The sequence below is a fragment of the Pholcus phalangioides genome, unplaced genomic scaffold (genome assembly GCF_987345545.1).
Source record: "Pholcus phalangioides strain wild (caught in Gottingen) unplaced genomic scaffold, Ppha-v1.0 ptg000032l_1, whole genome shotgun sequence".
Lineage (NCBI taxonomy): Eukaryota > Metazoa > Arthropoda > Arachnida > Araneae > Pholcidae > Pholcus > Pholcus phalangioides.
In genome coordinates this window covers 7,961,517-7,983,520 of record NW_028301622.1, presented here as the reverse complement: position 1 = coordinate 7,983,520, position 22,004 = coordinate 7,961,517, and the positions used below count along the sequence as shown (strand labels likewise).

Below are 22,004 nucleotides of genomic sequence, written 5' to 3'. Positions count from 1 at the left end.
TGTGTGTATGTATGTATGTATGTATAGTCAAATCCCCTTCTAATGACACTACCGTTATAGCGAAAAAAATCTTGTTTTAAAAAACACCTTTCCAATCCCCCAGATAAGTTTGCACGGAAACAATACAAAAAAAACTTGGAATTACTTTACCACGAAATTTCCTTATAACGAAGTGTAGTATCGCTCTCGTTCGTTGTAACGAATTCAGTTGTAACGAACGCGAGCGTATCTCCGCTCTCTTGGAGTTCGTTATAGTGGGGATTCGACTGTACTTGAAATTTACCCCGTTTAACGGTGATTATGCATATTAATTAATTTTCGTTAGTAAATTTGATAATTAGATAAATGCTAAAAAAGTATCACTTTTACCCCGGCAATTATGAATAATACCCAAGTTTCGTTGGTGAATTTGATAAATAGCTGAAATTTGTGACTTTCAACTGTGATTATGCATAATACTCATGTGTGGTTAGTGAATTTGATAAATATATGAAGTAATTTTACAATTGAGTCTCGGTAGTAGATATGTTTGATGAATATAGTAGAATCCCGATATAACGAACTCGTATTCAATGAATTTCACGGCCTAACAATTTTTTTTTTCCGAGTCCTGTCCCTGTGTGAAACGGTTAAATGAGAACTTAATTCGTTATATCGAAGAATTTGTTAAATGGGAGTTGTAATATTGGGGTTTGATAGTAAAATTTGTGAAATGACAGTTCATTATATCGGAGTACAATCGTAAAATTTATAAAGTACGAGTTTGTTACATCGTTTACGATAGTAAAATTTGTTGAATCAGAATTCGTTTTATCGGGGTCCGATTGCATAATTCGGTAAATAGGAGTTTGCTTTGTTGGGGTGTGATTGTATGCGCACAAAAACTTGTAAAAATGCGTATAATCAAAGAATTCGCTTAGTTCGTAATATCGGGACATGATCGTAAAACTTCTTAAATGAGACTTCGATTTGTGATGGTAAATTTCTTAAATGGGAGTTCGTTATATCGTGGTCTGATTTTAGAATCCAGTGAATAGGAGTTTGTTATATTTGGGTCTGATTTTATGCGCACAAAAACGTGTAAAAATGCGTTTGTTCTGTTCGCGTCTGCGAAAGAATGGAATTCCCGGTTTAAACGAAAAAACAAACTTTATTTAATTCCGAATTGATCAGATGAAAAATTTAGCGGTCATGCTTCTCGAACGGCGGTAACAACAACACTTATTCGGACACACTTAGCGCCGAGGACCAAACATCCAACGAAAATTAAAGAAAAAATATAAGAAAAAAATTGTGAACACAACGCCATCTCGTGGCGTATTACCGAACTGTAAACATACTCCTGCCCTAATTAATTACTATTAATTATTATTGATTAGAGTCAAAGGGAAGCTTGATGATCTTGGTGATAGTCCGCTTGTAGAGGCCCTTGCTAGTCTTCACCGTTACTACACGAACGAGTCCATCAGTTCCGGGATGGATTTCCACAATTCTAGCAATCGGCCAGCTTGCTGGTGGAAGGTTGCTCTCCTTAAGTACCACAACATCACCTACGGACAGGTTAGGGCAGGTGCTCTTCCATTTATGTCTTTGTTGCAGAGAATGGAGATATTCAGTGTGCCATCGTTTCCAGAAACTATTCTTCAGATTCCGAACAAGTTGCCATCTCGTTGACGGATGCTTGACATCGTCCACTTCTTCTGGAACTGAGCACAGAATATCGCCAGTCAAAAAATGAGAGGGTGTCAACACTTGCATCGAATCTATGTTTTCTTCGTTGTGAGCCACCAATGGTCTGGAATTGAGTATTCCTTCGATTTGACACACTAGAGTAGATAGCTCTTCAAATGTCAGGCGTGAATCCCCAACGACTCTTTTCAAATGAAACTTGACTGATTTGATTCCGGCCTCCCAAAGCCCTCCAAAATGAGGAGAGGAGGGTGGTATCATGTGCCACTGAATTGAGCGTTGGTTGAGGAAATATGATATTTTTGGATTGTCATTTATCTCCTTCGCGAACAACATTAGTTCGTCGAGCTTACGCCTTGCACCAACGAAATTCGTTGCATTATCACAGTACATATTCAATGGCACGCCACGTCGCGCATTTAATCTCTTCAAGGCCGCAATGAAAGAATCCGATGAGAGATCACTCACAATTTCGAGGTGTACAGCCTTAGTTGCCAAGCATATGAAAAGAGCAATGTATCCCTTCGCGAATTTGGATCCACGACCCTTGTGAAGCTTTATCTCGATAGGGCCAGCAAAATCTACACCACAGTTCGTGAATGGTCTGCTCATGGTGACTCGAGGACCTGGTAAATCAGCCATCAGCTGAGAAGTTGATTTGCAACGGAACCGGAAACACACAATGCACTTGTGAATAACTCTATGAATTATCCTCTTAGCTCCAATAATCCAATACGATTGCTTCAGGATATTGGATAGAAGCGTCGGACCAGCATGCAGATTCGCAATGTGAGATTCACGAATAATAAGCAGACTAATTGGATGATCTTTCGGCAGAATGATCGGGTGTTTGGCTCCATAGGTCAATTTTGATCGTTGAATTCTGCCTCCTGCCCGTAAAACACCATCTTCATCGATGAATGGATTCAGTGATCCAAGAACGCTTTTACAGTTCAATGGTTTTCCGTTACGAATGCAATTTATCTCATCGTTGAAGGAACAGTCTTGAACCCATCGAATGATCACCTTCTTTACACGTTCTATCTCAGACAACTGCAATGGCTTCACAGTGAGTTTCGCGGTGTTGCTGCCAGTAAGTTTTGTTCCGAAGCATTTTGACAAAAATCTGAAGCAGTAAGCAACGATACGAATGATTTTGGACAGAGATGAATATTTTTCAAATAAATCACTGAGAGTGTCGTTGATCGATGTTGCGTATGAGTATATTGGATCCAGTCTTTCTTCAGGCATAGGTGATGATTTCAGCAATTCATCATTTGTCTTAGGCCAGGTTGCAGATGGATCACGGAGAAATGGTGGTCCATGCCACCAAAGTTCACATTCTTGCAGCAGCTCAGGACTGATTCCTCGAGACGCAAGATCAGCTGGGTTGTCCTTTGATGTGACGTGATTCCATACACTTACTGGTAGCGTATCGAGAATCTCTGAAGTCCGGTTGGCGACAAAGGTTTTCCATCTTCGTGGATGTGACGACAACCAGGACAAGACCACTCTGGAATCAGTCCATGCAAAAATTTGAATGCCTGGTATCTTGATAAATTTCAGCACAGATTTGAACAGCTGAGCCAGCAGGAATGCACCACAGAGTTCAAGTTTTGGAATTGACAGCTGTTTCACAGGCGCTACCTTAGTCTTCGACACAAATAAAGTGACCTTAGAATGTCCAGAAGTTTCTTGACAGTAATAAATCACCGCAGCATAAGCTTGAGCAGAAGAATCACAAAATCCATGTAATGATATCGGACCCTGTGATGCCGATACACAACGAGGCACCTTTAGCACATTTATTGCATTAAAATGAGCTTGAAACTCAAGCCATTCCTTCGCTAGAACATCGGGTAATGGATCATCCCAATCACATTTCACCACCCACAACTTTTGGTAGAATATTTTGATCCATACTATACATGGGGAAATTAATCCCATTGGATCGAATATCTGAGCAGATCTAGAGAGGACTTTGCGTTTCGTCAAGGGAACATCAATGTTCAAACATGGTGTGAAGAAAAAGGCATCATCCACAGAATTCCAGTTCAATCCCAATACCTTGGACTGTTCATTGCTGTCAATTGCAATATTGTGGTCATCACAATCTGCATCCAGCTCCTTTAGAAGTGATTGCGAATTCGATCTCCACTTACGAAGCTCAAAACCTCTGATTCGAAGTAACGAAGACACTTGTGAACACAACAGCTTGGCATCTTCCGTAGTATCTGCACTGGATAGCAAATCATCTACGTAGAAGTCATTAGAAATTATTCTTGCTGCATCTGGATAATCGCCTTGACTGTCAATGCTTATTTGCTTCAAGCATCTAGTAGCCAGGAACGACGAGGAAGACAAACCGTAGGTGACAGTTTGTAATTTGTACACAGCGACAGGATCAGAGGAATTGTCACGCCATAAAATACGTTGGTATACATTGATCAGAAGGAGACACAAGTATCTGTCTGTACATTTTTGCAATGTCTGCCGAAAATGCAATTTTATGCACTCGAAAGGTCAGCAATATTTCAAATATATCACGTTGTAGTTTAGGACCAACACCAAAAATGGAATTCAATGAGACGGAATTCTTACTAGTACATGATCCGTCGAAAATGACTCTCAACTTTGTGGTTGAACTAGAATGCTTATGTACAGCATGGTGAGGGAGAAAAAATTTCTGATCATCTCGGATCATCGAGCAGTCATCATCAGCCAATCGCATGTGACCCAAATCCGCGTATTCTTGCATAAACGATCTGTATTCCATTGACAATTCTGGGTCGTGCTTGAATTTTCTTTGCATCGACTGCAGACGCGAGAATGCAGAGTCATAAGAATTTCCCAATTTTGCATCAGGTTTGCAGATTGGAAGCTTCACAACAAAACGTCCATTCTCGTTGATCGAGACATTTTCCTTGAAATGCTTTTCACAGAATTCCTCCTCAGGAGTTAGTTCAGGAACCTTTTCACAAGGAATTGATTCGATCTCCCAAAACCGTTTCAGTTCGTCATTCATGCTGAGATTTGTCACTGTCAATCCAACAACCGAAGAGGCATTGTTGATTTTGCCAGTAACGATCCATCCCAATCTCGAATTTTGGGCAATGGGCTCCTTGTTTGCATTCATCACCTGACCAGGAAGAATTATCGAGAAGAAGTGATCAGCTCCTATGATGAAATCAATGTCACTTGGAGTAGAAAATGTTGGATCCGCCAGGTTTAGACCATCAAGCATGTCGCGATCTTTGAACTTGATCACCGAAGATGGTTGAGGAGCAGTCAATCTCTTTAGCACAAAAGCATCCATGTTGAATATTTCGCGTTGGTCGTATTTTGATGTTATGCACAAACTGACAGTTCCTTGAGTAGTAGTCGGCTGAAAAGATGCCAATCCAGCTACTGGGACACGAACACAAGATGATATCTTAAGGCCAAGCCTCTGGGCAGTTGATTGAGAAATGAATGTAGCCTGAGAACCAGAATCAAGTAAGATTCTGACACTTTGATAACGATCCCAGGCATCACGGACCGATGCAACTGCAGTAGGCAACAAGGCAATTTTTCCCTGTGCAGCGTTGAGAGATAGTTCAGGTGGTCTTTCCGAAGAATTTCCAGTGCACTTGACAGCTGGCTCATCACGCGACACCGAAGCACTAGCATAGTTTGAATGCATTTGCTCGTGGAGACTGGAATGATGTCTCGCGTTGCATATTCGACATGAAAACTGTGAGCAGCACTTCTTGCTCAAGTGCTTGTTTGACAAGCAATTAAAACAAAGATTTTTATTCCGCACAAAATCCTTGCGTGCCGCGACACTCAGATTTTTGTAACTAATGCAATTCGCGACGGGATGGTTACCGTTACATTTTGGACACTTCACATCAGACAATCTAGATGCAGTGCTAGACGTACCTTTGGGTTTCACTTCAGATGCGGAATCGACTGCCGTATCCTCGATAGCCGATGATCTCTCGTTGAGGAAATCGATGAAGCTCTGGAATGTTGGAAAGTCTTTGTCGACGGTCCTCTCGAACCACATTCGGCGAGTATCGGCGTCAACCTTTTCGAGCAGCAGATGTATCAACCATACGTCTGGGTTGACGGCCCCATCACCAAGAGTTTTCAAGCCGCGGACGACTTGTTCGGAAGTGTCGGCTATACATCGTAAGTTAGATTTCACACTGGTGACCCTGGGCTGATTCAAGAAAGTAGAAACCAGCGAGCTGGCTATTTGCTTTTTCTTGTCGTAACGCTCCACCAGCCTTCCCCAAGCTTCTTGATAGCTAGCCTCCGAGATCGGAATGTGGCGGATGATATCGGCTGGAGCTTTCTCGAGGAGTCCTTTCAAATAATGAAACTTCTGTATTGGGCTGAGAGTTTCGTTATTGTGCACAACTCCTAGATACATGTCCTTGAAGCTGAGCCATTCCATGTATTCTCCGCTGAACGCGGGAATGTTCAGCTTCGGGAGTTTGAACCCACTTGACCCAGTGACCGAGTTTTGCACTTGAGATGCGTAGTTGGAGTCCGGCGCCTCCACCATCTTCTTGGCATTGATGAATCGGTTCAGCTTCGATTTGACGTCAAAATACTGATCTTCGACTTCTCCCATCTCCGATACCTCGTCTGGAAGGGCTTGATCATACTCAATGAACCTTTTGAAGGCATCTTCAATCCGTTCTAGTCTCACCAGGACTGCTTCCGTTGATGTAGAGTCCTCCAGGGACGCTGCGAAACTGGCAATGCGAGTCAGAGCGGCCTTTTCTCGTCCTCGTAGCTTGACGATTTCCGTCTGAGTCGGCATTTTCAGGCAAGATGATCTGATTCAGATTCGGATCCCGGACGAGCCCCCAAAAAATGTTCTGTTCGCGTCTGCGAAAGAATGGAATTCCCGGTTTAAACGAAAAAACAAACTTTATTTAATTCCGAATTGATCAGATGAAAAATTTAGCGGTCATGCTTCTCGAACGGCGGTAACAACAACACTTATTCGGACACACTTAGCGCCGAGGACCAAACATCCAACGAAAATTAAAGAAAATATATAAAAAAAAAATTGTGAACACAACGCCATCTCGTGGCGTATTACCGAACTGTAAACAGCGTTAAATAAAATAATTTGTTAAATTAGAGTTCTGTTATATCAGGGTATAATCATAAGGGTACGATCTTAAATTTGTTAAATTAGAATTCGTTATATCAGGGCGCGATCGTAAAATTTATTAAATATGAGTTCGTTATACCGAGGTCTAATGTCGTCGTATAGAAGAAATTTCGGGGATGTTCGAAAAAATTCGTTAAATCAAAGTTCGATATATCCACTTCAGGCTGAATCACTAGTACGGTTATCTAAATGTAAATAGGATAGATTTACATCATGTTTACCAAAATACAAAATGGCAATTATGCATAATAACCGGCAAATGTGATGAATTTAGCACGATTTATAATGTTTGCCAACGACGCTTGGATATTATCCATAATCACACAACCGGTTGAAATTGTAAATTCAAGGGAAATCCGTCAAGCTTACCGATATAGTCGGCGATTATGTATAATAATTATTTTAGTGACGGGAAAGGGATAGGAAAAATGATTAAAGATTTAAGGAGGAAAAAAGTTTTCTTTTTTCATTCATTTATTTAATTTATTCATTTCTTCATTTATTTAATTTATTCATTTCTTCATTTATTTAATTTCTTCATTTCTTCATTTATTTAATTTCTTCATTTCTTCATTTATTTATTTATTTCTTCATTGATTAATTAATATATTATTTATTTATTATTATATTTATTTGTTTTTTCAGTTAATTATTTATTTATTTTCATTTATTTATTCATTTATTTAATTATTCGTTCATTCATTCAATTATTCGTTCATTTATTTATTCATTGATTTATTATAAATTATTTATTTATTATAAATTATTTATTTATTATAAATTATTTATTTATTATAAATTATTTATTTATTATTTTATTTATTTGTTTTTCTGTTAATCATTCATTCATTCATTCATTTATTTATTATAAATTATTCATTCATTCATTATAAATTATTCATTCATTCATTATAAATTATTCATTCATTCATTATAAATTATTCATTCATTCATTTATTATAAATTATTCATTCATTCATTTATTATAAATTATTCATTCATTCATTGCGTTCAAAGTCATCATGTGCAAGTTCGGTCTCATTTTCTCAATGGAATCCTTATCTTCTTTGTGATATAGTACACACTTTCTTTTTGTACACACTTCTTATATTTAATTCCGGGGCCTGAAGAGATAGGGCATATATAAGAAGAACAATCGCGGATGGATACGACCCGACCTCCGTCGAGGATGCTAGTGAAGTAAATCCTGCAGGTGGAAATATTGACTCGGTGTTTGGATGCCCCTGCTGCGGACCAGATGAAATGATATTGATCCCTTCTGACTCAACAGGAGAAGAAGCAGCAGCTGCGAGGAATCGTTTGACTGCCGGATATATTTCCGGGAGATTGGTTTTTATTATCATTCTCTCGGAACGGACGTGATTCGCGGTTCCAGGAATTCCGCGATATATTTCTTGAAATTCTATTAATACAGCTCATATTAAAACCATGTGAATATAACCCGAATTCAAACAAATTAGATTGAAAATGGTTCTATTGCTAATTTTAATGATTTTCGTAAACTGTGACGTTTCCCGCGGGATCAAATTGAATAGAATTTTGGAATGTAGGCTTTACTATCATATAATAGATTCTGGGAAATTAGATGGATCTCTTGAGTTTTGCAATTGAGTATCACAATTTCGGTGACCGGCAAAGAATGCATTGATCATTAATAGGAGGAATAGCTTGAGTACCCGTTAAAAACCGATAAATGAATGGGAAAAACTACTCCAGGACGGGGAAAAAATAATTAGATAAATCGAAGAAATAATTTTCAGACCACCAAAAAATAATTAAATAAATAGAAGAAATGGTTTGTAGAAGACCAAAATAATTAAATAAGCATAAGAAATAGTTTGCAGACCACCAAAAAAGTGATTAGATAAATAGAAGAAATAATTTGCAGACCACCAAAAAATAATTAGATAAATAGAAGAAATAATTTGCAGACCACCAAAAAATAATTAGATAAATAGATGAAATTATTTGTAGAACACCAAAAAATAATTAGATAAATAGATGAAATTATTTGTAGAACACCAAAAATAATTAAATATAACAAATGATTTTCGGACTGCCAAAAATATTTAAAAGGGGAAATGACTTGCAGATTCACAAAAAATACCTTAAATAGAAGAATTAATTTGAGAACCGGCAAAAAATATTTTAAATATGTAACGGTCAAGGCTCCCCCCCCCCCCCCCCGTAAATGTTGGTGGCACCCGAGATCCGCTCTCGTGGCGAATAGAGTTCGAGAGTTGTTCGAACGAAGAAGCAGTTGCTATGTCTACCATGCGGTGTGTATGTTTCTTTGTATGTATAGGCCCGGTTTTCCCCGAATATGTAAATTTCTATTCCTTTCCTGTAAATAAATTCAGTATACCAAAACGTACGAGCCTACAAATTGACGCCCAACGTGAAAGATTTTCATGTTTTCCAAAAAGACGACGCCATTTCAAGACAACGACGAATATTTCCAGCGTACGACAACGGTATACATTCCTTTTGACGACGAAATTTGTTTCAGACCATATCCTCAAATTAACGCTAACATAAAGAGCGCGTTCGGAGAGCGATATGGGAAATCGAAAGATACTCAGGGACTGCAATGGGTTTTGGTGTGAGCATGGCTCCGAGGAATACAAAAACCGGTTGGATCAAATCGTTGAGCAATGGAATGAAGCACATCAGTTGCTTGTAGCAAATTTCTTGGTCTAGACTGTGATGTAAGACGGAATCAGCTGCCGTAGAACATTTTATCGGCTCTAATGAACTTGAATCAGAAACTTCAGATGCCTGACGATGAAAAATCCGACGATTAAGAAAATGACCATAACAGTGTTTCCATTTCCAATGACGACGAAAAGTCGGACGGTCAACGATGTATGACGACTCGTACTCGCGAACGTACTTCAGCGTTACAACAGATGTCAGCGACGGTGCTCCCGGTAGACGACGACAACGGGTCGATAATTCCAAGACCTGTTTCCACTGAATCCCTCGCGATGAACTTTTCCATGAACCTGAAGGATGTGGAAGACTCGCTGCAGCCATTTGATGGTACGAGCATCTATCCAGTCGAGAAGTTTGTTGAGGAGCTCAGAAAATATGGCTTAGATTTTTAAGTGGTGGGAGTTACTCTCGTAACAACTCTCGTCGGTGGGAGTAAAATTGTTCTCCAGGGTGAACGAGGCATCAGCTCGTCGGCGATCTTGGAGGATTCGCTCCTAGCCGAGTTTGGCTCAAAATTTAGCAGTGCTCAAATGCATAAGGTATTATCCGAAAGAAAATTGAACAACGAGACAGCTCATGAGTACTTCCAACATATGAAGGTGATTTCCAGCAGATGCAACATAGAGGATTCCGTGATAATCGAGTATCTCCTAGATGACATTCGAAAGGACAGACACAAAATCGTGCTATATGATACGACATCGGTGAGAGAGTTCAAGGTGAAGTTAGAGGCGTATAATGGTATAATGATCTGAAAGGTAACGATAGTCGAGGGCGTCGCTATCAAACGCCGTTTAGCCGCTGTGGTGGTCGAGTGGTTATAGTGCCGGACTCGTGATGCGAGGATCCGGGTTCGAACCCCACAGTGGTGGTCGGCTGAAGTTGGTTTTCTGTGGTTCCCAACTTCAAGGCGCAAATGCGAGCCGATCTCCCCGTTAAAAAGTCTCGCCACAGAGAGCAACAGTCCTACAACGGTAAATCATTCAACCATAACACTTCACGCATAGTTCGTAAAACTGGGGGCAGATGACAGCACTACACATAACAAGCATTACACAGAAACAAACTATACGTCAGGTTGCACTACACGTACACGCACTTTCCCGCATTTACCGATTCGTTGGGGGGTTCCGCAGGGGGGGGGTGCATGTGTGGTGTAGCAGTAGTAGGTAGGGGCTCGGGGATCCATGATGTTCTTAAGTCAGCCACCTCGTTGGGCAATTTGCCTGTTGTGGCGTTGTGTTTGTATTTGTATTTGTATTTGAGTGTCAGCGCCAGATTGAATATAAACCAAGATATTTCTACAACCGCCACCCAGACCAAGTGTGGTGTCAGATGTTGTTCAAGAGACTGATATATATGTCACAGCTGTGGGGGGAAAAATCATGTCTCAAAGGATTGTAGAAATAGATCGCATGGTGTTAAATGTTTTCGATGTAACAAATTCGGTCATAAAGCTTCTGAGTGCATGCAGAAAACAACAACCTCAACAATCTACAATATTTCACGGCGAGTCTTTTATTGTCTGCTATGGATGTCACATGCCAAGGTTCATCAAGTCAAATGTCCAAATTGCTCTCCATCAACCGTGAAATAAATCTCCAACAAATAATACCATCTGTACACCTGTCAACCCACAGAGGTTCGGGTATTGTTACTGCTGATGGAAATTAGAATATGTCAAAATCGTGGTCTGATATGCATCGACACATGTGCGACGCACTCGGTTGCAAAGGAACTGTTATACAAGCTTTTCCTTAGTAAAAATATAACAATGAACAGTACCAAAACGACTATTTCTCTGGCTGATGGTACCCGGTCTATCAACAGTGTCTATGAAGTAAAAGTAACAGTATGCGTTGGAAATCGAACTGTTGAAACCACCTTCTTAGTGTTGCTTAAAGAAGGGTCTCAAGTCTGTTCCGGCGAGGGACTCGTGGATGTCCGAAACCAGAGAGCAAGTGGATTGAAAGAGGTGGAGAACATGATCGAAATGGTGGCTATGCCCAGAAAAGACGAAATACCCAAAAAAGAAACGACAAAAAAGGCACAACCTCTTGCCAACGGCGGTCACCTTTGTTGACTACATGAAGACGAACAAATCGAAGGAGGTCTCTCAGGTAGGTGTCCTCCTACTAGGTGCATCGTCAAGAAGACCAGGAACATAATCGATCCGAAGTTCGTCGAGTTGAATAATGACGAGGAAGTGTTCTTCGAATGCAGTGTCCGCAACAAGATTTCTCAGATAAACAGCATCTGATGAGCTATATGCTTGAACACTCGACACCGGTCAGTGGGCAAAAACAAAGGGTCGCAGCGAATCTTCCGCTCGATGCCAAAAACTCATTCAAATATCACATCTGCCAGGTCGTTTTCGAACTGAAGAGTCAGTTTCAGAGGTACATTGACAAGCAACACTCAAGGAGCCATTCCATATCCACAAAGTCACCAGCTTCAAGCAGCAGCAAGGTTCATGTCCTCCAGTCACTCACAGGTTGCCTACACTTGCGGAATCTGCCAGTCCGCATTCGATCGGAAATTGCAGATGAGGATGAATCCGTCTTCCACAAGCACGTAGACGATAGAAAAATACGAAAACTTTAGAAGTCATCGCCGATGCTCCAAAAGTCTGAGATGTCCCAGAGATCCCCATGTAGACACGTTGTGATCAATACATCTTTAACTTAGGTATCGCTTGAACCATAGTTTCCCAACCTTTTTTGTCCCATCGCCCCCTTCAGAAATTGTTTCTCCTATCGCCCCTCCAACGCAATCTAACCCATACAAAGCTGCATTAAGAGTTTGAGCACTGTTAACTTACAAGCGGCTTTGAACCCATAGGATCCTATGTTATACCCGTAGCTTCTACCGCCCCCCCCCCGGAACTTTCCATCACCCCCAAGGGGGTGTTAACGCCACGAATCACTGGCTTAGACTACACTACGTCAGCATTTTGACCTTGCAACAGCATCGCGAAGGCATCGGTGATGGCGCTCAAGTCATCGTTCTTTTTCTCTATTATTTTATTGCCTCTTATTATTGAAATGTGTTCGTCAGATATTTGATTATATTGTTCATGTTCAATAGTTTCAGGAAAGGCAAAAAATTTACGAATAAAAAAATTATTTTGAACAAATTATTTACGAATTAAAAAATAATTTGCAGACCAGCAGAAAATAAATAAATAAGAGATAATTTGAGGACCGGCAAAAAATTATAGAGGGAAAAAAAATTTCAGTACCAGCAAAAAATTAATGCATAGGAAAAATCATCTGCGGACCGCCAATAAAAAAAAATTGGGAGATATAATTTTTTATTATATCTATAATTAATTAAATTAATATCTATTAAAATCTATAATTAATAATAATAGGACCAGGAAAAATTATAGGGGGAAAAACAATTTAAGGACCGGGAAAAAACTATAGGGGAAAAACAATTTCAGTACCAGCAAAATATTAATAAATAGGAAAACTGATTTGAGGGCCCGCAAAAAATTGCTAAATAGGAAAAACCGTCTGCGGACCGATAATAAAAATAAATTGGGGGAAATAGTTTAAGGACCGGGAAAAAATTATAAGGGGAAAAACATTTTCAGTACCAGCAAAAAAAATTAATAAACATGGAAAAATGATTTGAGGACCCGCAAAAAATTACTAAATAGGAAAAATCGAAGAATTAAGTTAAGTACCGACGAAAAATACCCTAAATACGAGAGAAAATTTGAAAACCAGCAAATAATTAATAAAAAGGGGAATTTAAGGACCGGCAAAAAAGTAAATAAATGGGGGGGGGGGGGATAACATGTGTATCGGCATAAAAAAAAACCTTAAATAGGGAGAATAATTTGCGGACCGGCAAAAAATTTACCACTGATTGAAGAACACTGCTCTAGTAGAAAGATCATTTGACCATTGGTTTATTTTAAGAAATTTAATATTTTCGATCGTTATATGCTACGCTTTGGCAATATAATGTTTCACATATCTTCAATACGTTTTCTTGCAAATTTTCAAACATTATAAAAAAAAATGTAATATTAACACCTTGCGGGTGTAAAATAACATTATGTCAAAATAATTGAATAAACATCTTAAAAAGTAAAGATAAAGGTTCAGTTCCTGTGAAATGAGGAGATAGATTGAGGTTTTTCATTGAATCAATCATATTTTAGAGTTTTTAAAACTTAGGGAAAAATCAAATAATTTATTTTTATTAAAATCAAGTAATTATGAATGGATTTCAAATACTTTTTCCTCATTAGACGCACTGTTCATTTTTTTTTTTCGACTCAAATTATATTAACCATTTCAGCGGCATCGACGAGATATCTCGCCTCTTTTTAAAGCCTCTCATTTTAGCATTGAAATACCCAGATATTCTGTAAGGTCGCTTTTTTTCTATGCCGTAAAAGCTGGCTACTTTGTCCTGGGGTCCTTCTTTGTCCCATAACGGTAAGATGATAAAACGAACCCTTATTAGCCCTACTATAGAAAACCATTTTGGGAATTTGTTTCTGTAGTTACTGCTAAGTAGCGGCACTAAGCTATGCAACTGAATGTATCGGGAAGTTCATGATTGGCTGACCAGACAGCAGTAGTGGTGGTTTTAAAACTGTGGCGGATAAAAGTGATATATTGTGATTTATACGAAATACACCTCATTGCTACATTGCGCCTACTCATCACAAATTTGTGAAATAGATGGCAACACACAGAAATCAAAGAAACAATTACACTTCACATGAAATTAGAACATGCATCTCCTCTTTCGTTGAAAAATCATTCTTATTATAATAAAAGGAAATTTGTCAATTTTCTTCTAATCTGATGAGACATTATTCCCACTTCTTTCACGATTTCAAGTTTTGGAGCATAAGCTATATCACACGTGCTCAGCCAATGGTTACGTAACCCGCGGCACATTGCCAGATTACTTGAGTGCCCGCAACACATTTACCGATCACTAAAGTGGCCCACGACACGTTTTCAAACCACAAAGTGGCCCGTATTCTCCTAAAAGGTGAGCATCCTTGAGCTACAGGATAAAAAAATATATAATAATTTCCTTGAATATGTTCTCTTCTTTTTCCGGAACATCCATTTGTCGTCAAAACAACGAAATGGCCGTGAAAAAAAAAATTAGGAAAAAACGGTTTTTCTTCCATTTTTCCCTCCAAAACCATCTTTCCTAGTTCCATTAACGATGTCATATAATAACACAAAGCTCTTTTTTTCGCCCACTTCTTTTCCACAAGAAAAAAGCATCGAGAATAAGAAAATGAAAAAAAAAATTCTGCTAAATCTTTTTTTTTACATTCATTTCCAAATGGAGCGGAATGAAATCTCTTTCCACATTCAACTTATTGTATTCATATTTTTTTTCTTTCATTCATTCATTCTCTCCTCAAAAACTCTGTCAGAAATCTGTCTTTTTCCCACCTCTTCTTCACTCGCCTTTTTCCCTCTTCATTCATCACCGATCATTTATTCAGTTTCTTTTATTTTATTCCTTTTCTTATTTTTTTGCCCCCGGCGTTTAAAATATCACTCATCGTCACTGAAGTAAAAAGTTGGTGTCTGTAACTTAATGCAAAAATGACGGGAGAGATGTCTTATATTAGCCGTGATTAACGAACTGGATACAATCTAAAGAGATGAGAGTAAGGAATATGATCAAGATCCTTCAAGACTTTGAATTTCCAGTGAGTGAGAGTTTTCCTCATTAAAATGTGTAAATGACTTTGACGTAATTTTTCTCCAACACCAGTGGTTTAGAATCATTCAGAGATGTTGATGTGAGTGATGCAATATTCACAAGCATCAAGACGTCACTGGTTTAATTTATGGAAGAAATATACCATGTAAAAATATAAACCCCATTCAATTGACCAGTGTGGTTTTGCTTGACATAAAATATGCTTTTGATTGCGTAGGTCACAAAATCCTTCTCTTACAACTTGAAGCTAAAGGAGAACATAACTTCTTGTACATGGATAAGTCATATCATACGCATTATTAATAAGTTATAGTCCGCCGACCACGAGATGAATTTTCGTTGCGTCATGTCACGTCACGTCGGATGATTTTATTCAATTTTGTTTTGGTAAAACGATTGCACATCGAGAAAAGTTCATCAGTGACTGAGCTTTCACAATTGGCATGTCCTTCTAGGATAAAATAGAATCGTTTGACGTAACATGACGTACTGTAGCCAAATCTCATCTCGTGGTAGGAGGACTATACTAGTACCACTTAATTATATATGAACCACGTACCTGTGTGGAATTCCTAAATGGCTGCTAATGTGTTTTTTTTTCGTTTATTTCCAAATGAAGCGGAATGAAATCTCTTTTCACATTCTATTGTATTCATTTTTTTTCTTTCATTCATTCTCTACTGAGAAACGGTCAGAAAACTTTCTTTTCCCTCCACTCTTCTTCACTCGCCTTTTTTTTTTTTTTTTTTTTCCTTTTCATTCAACATCGATGATTCATTCAGTTCTTTCATTTTATTATATATACTTTTCTTATCCCCTCCCCCAACTTTATAAATATCACTCATTCCCACTGGAGTAAAACGATGGTGTCTGTATCTTGATGCAAAATTGAAGTGAAATATGTCTTATATTAGAAGTGATTGTCGGATTGTATACGATTGAAGGAGATGGGCGAAAAAGGAATACGATCAAGATCCTTCAAGATTTTGAATTTACCGCTAATGAAGGTTTACCTTATTAAAATGTTAAGTGACTTACACGTGAGCTTTCTCCAACACCAGTGGTTTGAAATCATAGAGATGTTGAAGTGAGTAACGAAATATTCGCGAGCGTCAAAAAGGCGCTAGTTTAACTTACGAAAGAAAACCATGTAAAATTAGAAACCACATTCAATTGATACGCGCTGTTTTGCTCGCCGTAAAATATGTTTTTGATTGTGTCGGTCATAAAGGGGATTGGCGCACGAAAATTTTCCAAAAAACACATTTTTCAATTTTTTAAATACTGTGAAATTTTCTGTTTCTAACTGTGTAAAAGTTTTTGCTCTACGTGTACCAAAAATATTTTTAAAATATCTTAATATAAACGGCTGGCAGGCATTTTTCTCATTAAAACGCTTTTGTTTCGAAACTAAGTTTTTTGTTAGATAAGGAACATTTTTTCGAACACCACTCATTCAAATGGCATGAAAATTTGTATCTCTCGAGACTATGGTGTTACATACTTAATAACATTCGTCTGGGGTTTCCTGAAATGCTGGTAGATCTTTTTTTACACTCTTTTCCAAATAGAGCGGAATGAAATCTTTTATTCATTTTTTTTCTTTTATTCATTTTTTTTATTTTATTCATTTTTTTCTTTTATTCATTTTTTTTCTTTTATTCATTTTTTTTCTTTTATTCATTTTTTTTCTTTTATTAATTTTGTTCTCAGTTTCTCTATTTTGTCCTTCTTCCCCTTCTTTTAAATTCCTTTTCTTCTCTTTCCCACAACGTTTAAAATATCACTCACCGTCACTGAAATAAAAAGATGGTGTCTGTAACTCAACGCACAAATGAAGTGAGAGACACCCTATATATATATTAGCCGTGAGTAAAACTGGGTTCAGTGGAAGGATACCTGGAAAAGGAATACGATCAAGAACCTTCAAGACTATGAATTTGCAGCGAATGTAGGTTCTCCTAATTAAAATGTGTTAAGTGACCTAAACATAAACCTAGAGAGATGCTGATGAGTGTAATGAAGTATCCAAATACCAAGAAGTCATTACTAGTTCAACTATTAGTTTAACACTATTACAGATCACTTTAGTGACCCGTAGTGCATATAAATATCACTCAAGTGACCTGAGACACATTACAGACCACTTAAGTAAAATGCGGCATAGTTTCAGAGCACTCAAGCAGCTCTGGCGACATATTTACAGCTCACTTAAGTGACCTCCGACGCAATTTCAAAGCATTTAAGCGGCCCTCGGTACAATTCCACATCACTTATGTTACCCGCGGAGATGTTCCAGATCACTAAAGCGATCCGAGGCACATTCACAGATCACGTATGCGAGCTGTAGTGTTGTTCTAGATCACTCAAGTGGTCCGCGACACGTTTTCCAAGCTAATGGAGTGGCCCACACTCTACAAAAGGTTGATCATCCTTTCTATAGTTCGTGGAAATTTCACCAACTCATTTCGAAATTGGGATTTTCGACGTCATACGTATGTAGGTGTCACGTAAAGGTGTGAATAGGGTGAATTCCTTCACGCAGAATTCTCAATTTTAGTTTGGAAGATATAAAAATCCAGAATTTTAGAAACACCAAAGTCAATACCTCGCAATTGCACATTTCAACAACTCGAATATGCCGCAGTATCTGTAAGAAACGGCAGATATATCTGCCAATTACTTCCTATTCTCAATGAGAAAGCACTTCGTTGGAATAAGTCTTCTATTCTCTTCTAAAATTATTCCACGGCACTCCACTGAAGATTTCGGAAATCTTTGGAGTCGAGAACTTTCTTATCGGAAACGCGCTGTATTGAAGGATCAATTTACCATCTTTTCTCTCTCTCTCTCTCTCTCTCTCTCTCTCTCCTTCTTCATCCGTCTCATCCGGAAATAGGTTTCAAAATGGTGGTCTCTCCGATTCGGTGCTCGAGCCTTAGGTTTTTTGTTAATGCAGCACATTACGAAATCGAGACCAGAAGGTAAGTGGCGTACCTAAGTATGTGCCTTCAGAATGAAGACTTTCGTGATGAATGGAACTTGAAATGGAAGCATTTAGGAAATATCTTTTCGAAATAATTCTTCAAGAGTGAAACTCCCAAAAAGTTGCCCGTTTCGCCAAAATTTAAAGTAGTGGTGCGAGATGGGATCGGAAATTACTCACTGCTCTTGCCAAGTTTTAATAAGTCTAAAGAGAGGGACACTCTCTTCTCAGAAACTCAAATCAGAGTCTATGGTCACATATAGGGGGATCACAGGTATTTTTGCATAATACCCATTAAGTATGCAAATTTAAAGATGTTTAGCTTTCTTATTCTTATTTTTTGGGAAAGGTACATGGTCGCAACTGCTGGTGTGATGATCTGAGAAGCCATCTATTAAGACGTTCCCATGTGCTTGTGATAACACATAACTTCTCAACGACGGCAAGGAAATCTTGCAGCCACATGTTTTAACGCTCATAGCAGGGTTTCCAGCAAACATTTTTCAGTTTGGTAATGCTCACCAGCATACGGCAAGAGTTTCCCAAGAATGTCTGCGTTAAGTTGAAACTCTTCCTCTGTCGATTTACTCGGCTGACGTATAGCCAATTCAGCACGTATGGGAGTAGCCGGAACGGCGAAGTACATGCAGGAACTAGAAGCCCAGTTGAAACAAACAATATCAAATCTGCCTCAGACCATCATATCGACCCTGCATACATCAATCCGAAAAAGCATATTGAAGGTATTGAAAGAAAGAAATTTTCGTATGCTCTTTGGTAATATTACTACTACTACTACTGCTGCTGCTGCTGCTAAACCACACAAATGAACCTCGTCCATATTCCTCTACAGAACTTCTAACGAATTGGTATACGTTGGAATGTGTGTGTGTGTAGTGAACCTGTCGTCAAGTTTGTTTCTGTGTAATGCTCGTTGTGTGTAGTGCTGCCATCTGCCATTAATTTTTTTTCAAGCTATGGGTGAAGTGTAATGGTTGAATAATTGTATTGTTATAGGCCCCTGTTGCTCTCTGTGCAGAGCCTTTTTAACAGGGAGATCGGCTCACATTCGCGCCTCGAACTTCGGAAACACGTAAAAACAAGTGTTATGACTGCAGCACCATTTGTTAACGAACTTTGTAGCTAATTTCGAAATTCTGACTGAACTGAATTCATAAAATTCCGGCTGAGACGTATACACAGGTTTCTGTGAATTCTGATGTGGGATCGAATTCGGATCCATGTCATTACTGCAAATGATGGATATTTTGTATAAATATAGTAAAACCTCGTTAAAAGTCGTCACTCCGTGTAAGTCGTCATTTTTCTTCTGTCCCGTCCAGCTTTATTAGATAGCAATACTATTAAACCTTCATGTAGTCGTCGCTATGGGAAAAGTTTGAGAGATTGACAGATGATTTTTATGGCTCCATTTAACAACATTGTCATATGTCCAAAATAAATCATAATATAACTTTCCTTATGTACCAAAATGAACGAAAGTTACAATGAGAAAGTTCATTTACCGACTACAAAAACAAAAGTTCTGGAAACTTTGGGGATTTCGAGCTGGACGTAATTTCTGGATGGAGACTCACTTATTTAGGGCTTTTCTTTTGTAACTTATAATAGTTTAATTATAATAATTTATACATAGCTTCAAAATTATACGATGTTCATAATATTACGCATTAAAACCTCTCGCTGCATAGCCGTCATAGTTTCTCAATAACGTGAGTGACGACTTGGCATTTTTTTCCCGTACTGCATTCTAGATTTTCAGACTACAGCTCCATCTATTAACCAACTTTGTTGCTAATTTCGAAATTCTGTCCGAATTCAATTCAGGACATCCTGGATGAGACGTTTGCACAGGTTTCTGCGAATTCGGATCTGGGACTATACCATTGTAGTAGCGGCATAGTAAATGATGATAATCAGAAGGGCAATTAGATATACGAAACATATTCGAAAGTGTGCATGGACGCAGACAAAGTATAGGACCCATCATAACGCTAATTTCTTGCCAAACAATCCTAAAAAACATTCGATTCCCCATCGGTACTTATTACATATTTGTTTGTTAATGAAAATATAATCAAGAATACGGCGAAAGGATCACATTGCTGACATTGCGAAATAAGGAAGGAAATACAAATTTGTAAGTTATGCAGAAATGAGATAATACATGAGTAAGATATCGGCACCCGAGTGGCGTAGTGGTAATATGCTCGTCTTCCACTATGAAGGTTATCCATCAAGGTGGTTCGAATCCGGGGCTAGAACTTCAGAAGCAAGTTATTTACCTACCGAACCTTAGGTGACCACCGATGTATGGAGACTTCATTTCCCACGCAACTCCACTGGTTGGAAATTTCCGTATGGTGATATAAGACCGGAGTTGGTGTGCGGACACAAATAGTAAGATATAGGAGTAATCATAAATAATCTCACTTATTCGTGGTTGCTCATTTATACCCTACTCATGTAAGGGGTAAACACGTTGGTGTAAATCTAGAAGCTATATATACACACATACTTAGAATCAGAGACAACCATAAGTATTCTTTATGGGCATTGTATAATATATATATTTCATCATTTATATATATTGTTTAGGGTTGCTGCATTTTTAAAATGTATGACATCCATATTTGTTATGGGCATCTTTTTCTCAGCCACCTCGTTGAGCATTTTGCCTGTTGTGACCTTGTATTTGTATGTATTATACCTCATTTATGCATAACTTTCAATTGCATTTTCTCTTTTATTTTGCAATGTCAGCAATATGGTCCTTTTTCCGTATTCTTGATAATTTTCGTTTTTGGTGAACAATAATAATGTATCAAATTCATATGATATTGCAATTACTGTAATTACGATACAGAAATGGTGTGTACTATGTCTTCATTATAACTTTTTCCCCTAACGTTCTTGAATATAATTGTATTACTGATTCCGGTCCTACAGTATCTGTAGTGACAGAATCTGTAGGATAGAAACAACAAACTTTACTCAGGGCCGTCATTTCAACTTTTTCCGGGGGGGGGGGGGCAAAGCACATGTACTCAATGTATGTATATATATATATATATATATATATCTGTATATGTGTATATATATATATACATATATCTGTATATGTGTATAAGTTACGTTTCCACTAGAGTTGTACACCATGTTGTCGCTGCAAATATAGTGGATATTTTATAGATACCGTATTTTACTTTTCCAGACTGCAGCGTCATCTGTTAAGGAACTTTGTAGCTAATATATATATATATATATATATCTGTATATGTGTATATATATATATATACCATTTTTAGTGTATTTTCAAAATCCTGCCCCCCCCCCCCCTAAATGATGGGCCTGACTTTACTTTAGGTTCACAACACGTTCACGCACATTCCTGTATGCACCAATTCGTCAGAAATTCCGTAGAGGAATGTGTTCGTGGTGCATGCATGGTTAAGTAGCAGTAGTAGTATCTACAGTGTCCACTGAACTTTCTCACACCAAATTTTGCCAAGAACTCAACATATATTGATTAAATATCTTTGATTAGTGTCTCTCGAACGTGTAACAGTTTATAATGTTTGGGGTTTTTGGGTAGAGCAACATCAGCGCTACTTTTTTTTTACATTCTATCACTTATAATAATTTCGACTGTGTTGTTTTGTCTTTTATCTCGATGAGCAC

The 22,004-nt window shown here is 38.2% G+C and overlaps 1 protein-coding gene across 1 annotated transcript; it reads right to left on the bottom strand.

The window, feature by feature from the left end:
* Positions 1–1,368: 1,368 nt before the first annotated feature.
* Positions 1,369–6,502, bottom strand: LOC149066864 (uncharacterized). The gene is made up of 2 exons (XM_089253110.1): positions 4,291–6,502; positions 1,369–4,160 (listed from the first exon to the last, which is right to left on the bottom strand). Exons 1-2 carry the CDS (start codon positions 6,500–6,502, stop codon positions 1,369–1,371), a joined length of 5,004 nt encoding a protein of 1,667 aa, XP_089109236.1.
* Between the last annotated feature and the right edge of the window lie 15,502 nt (positions 6,503–22,004).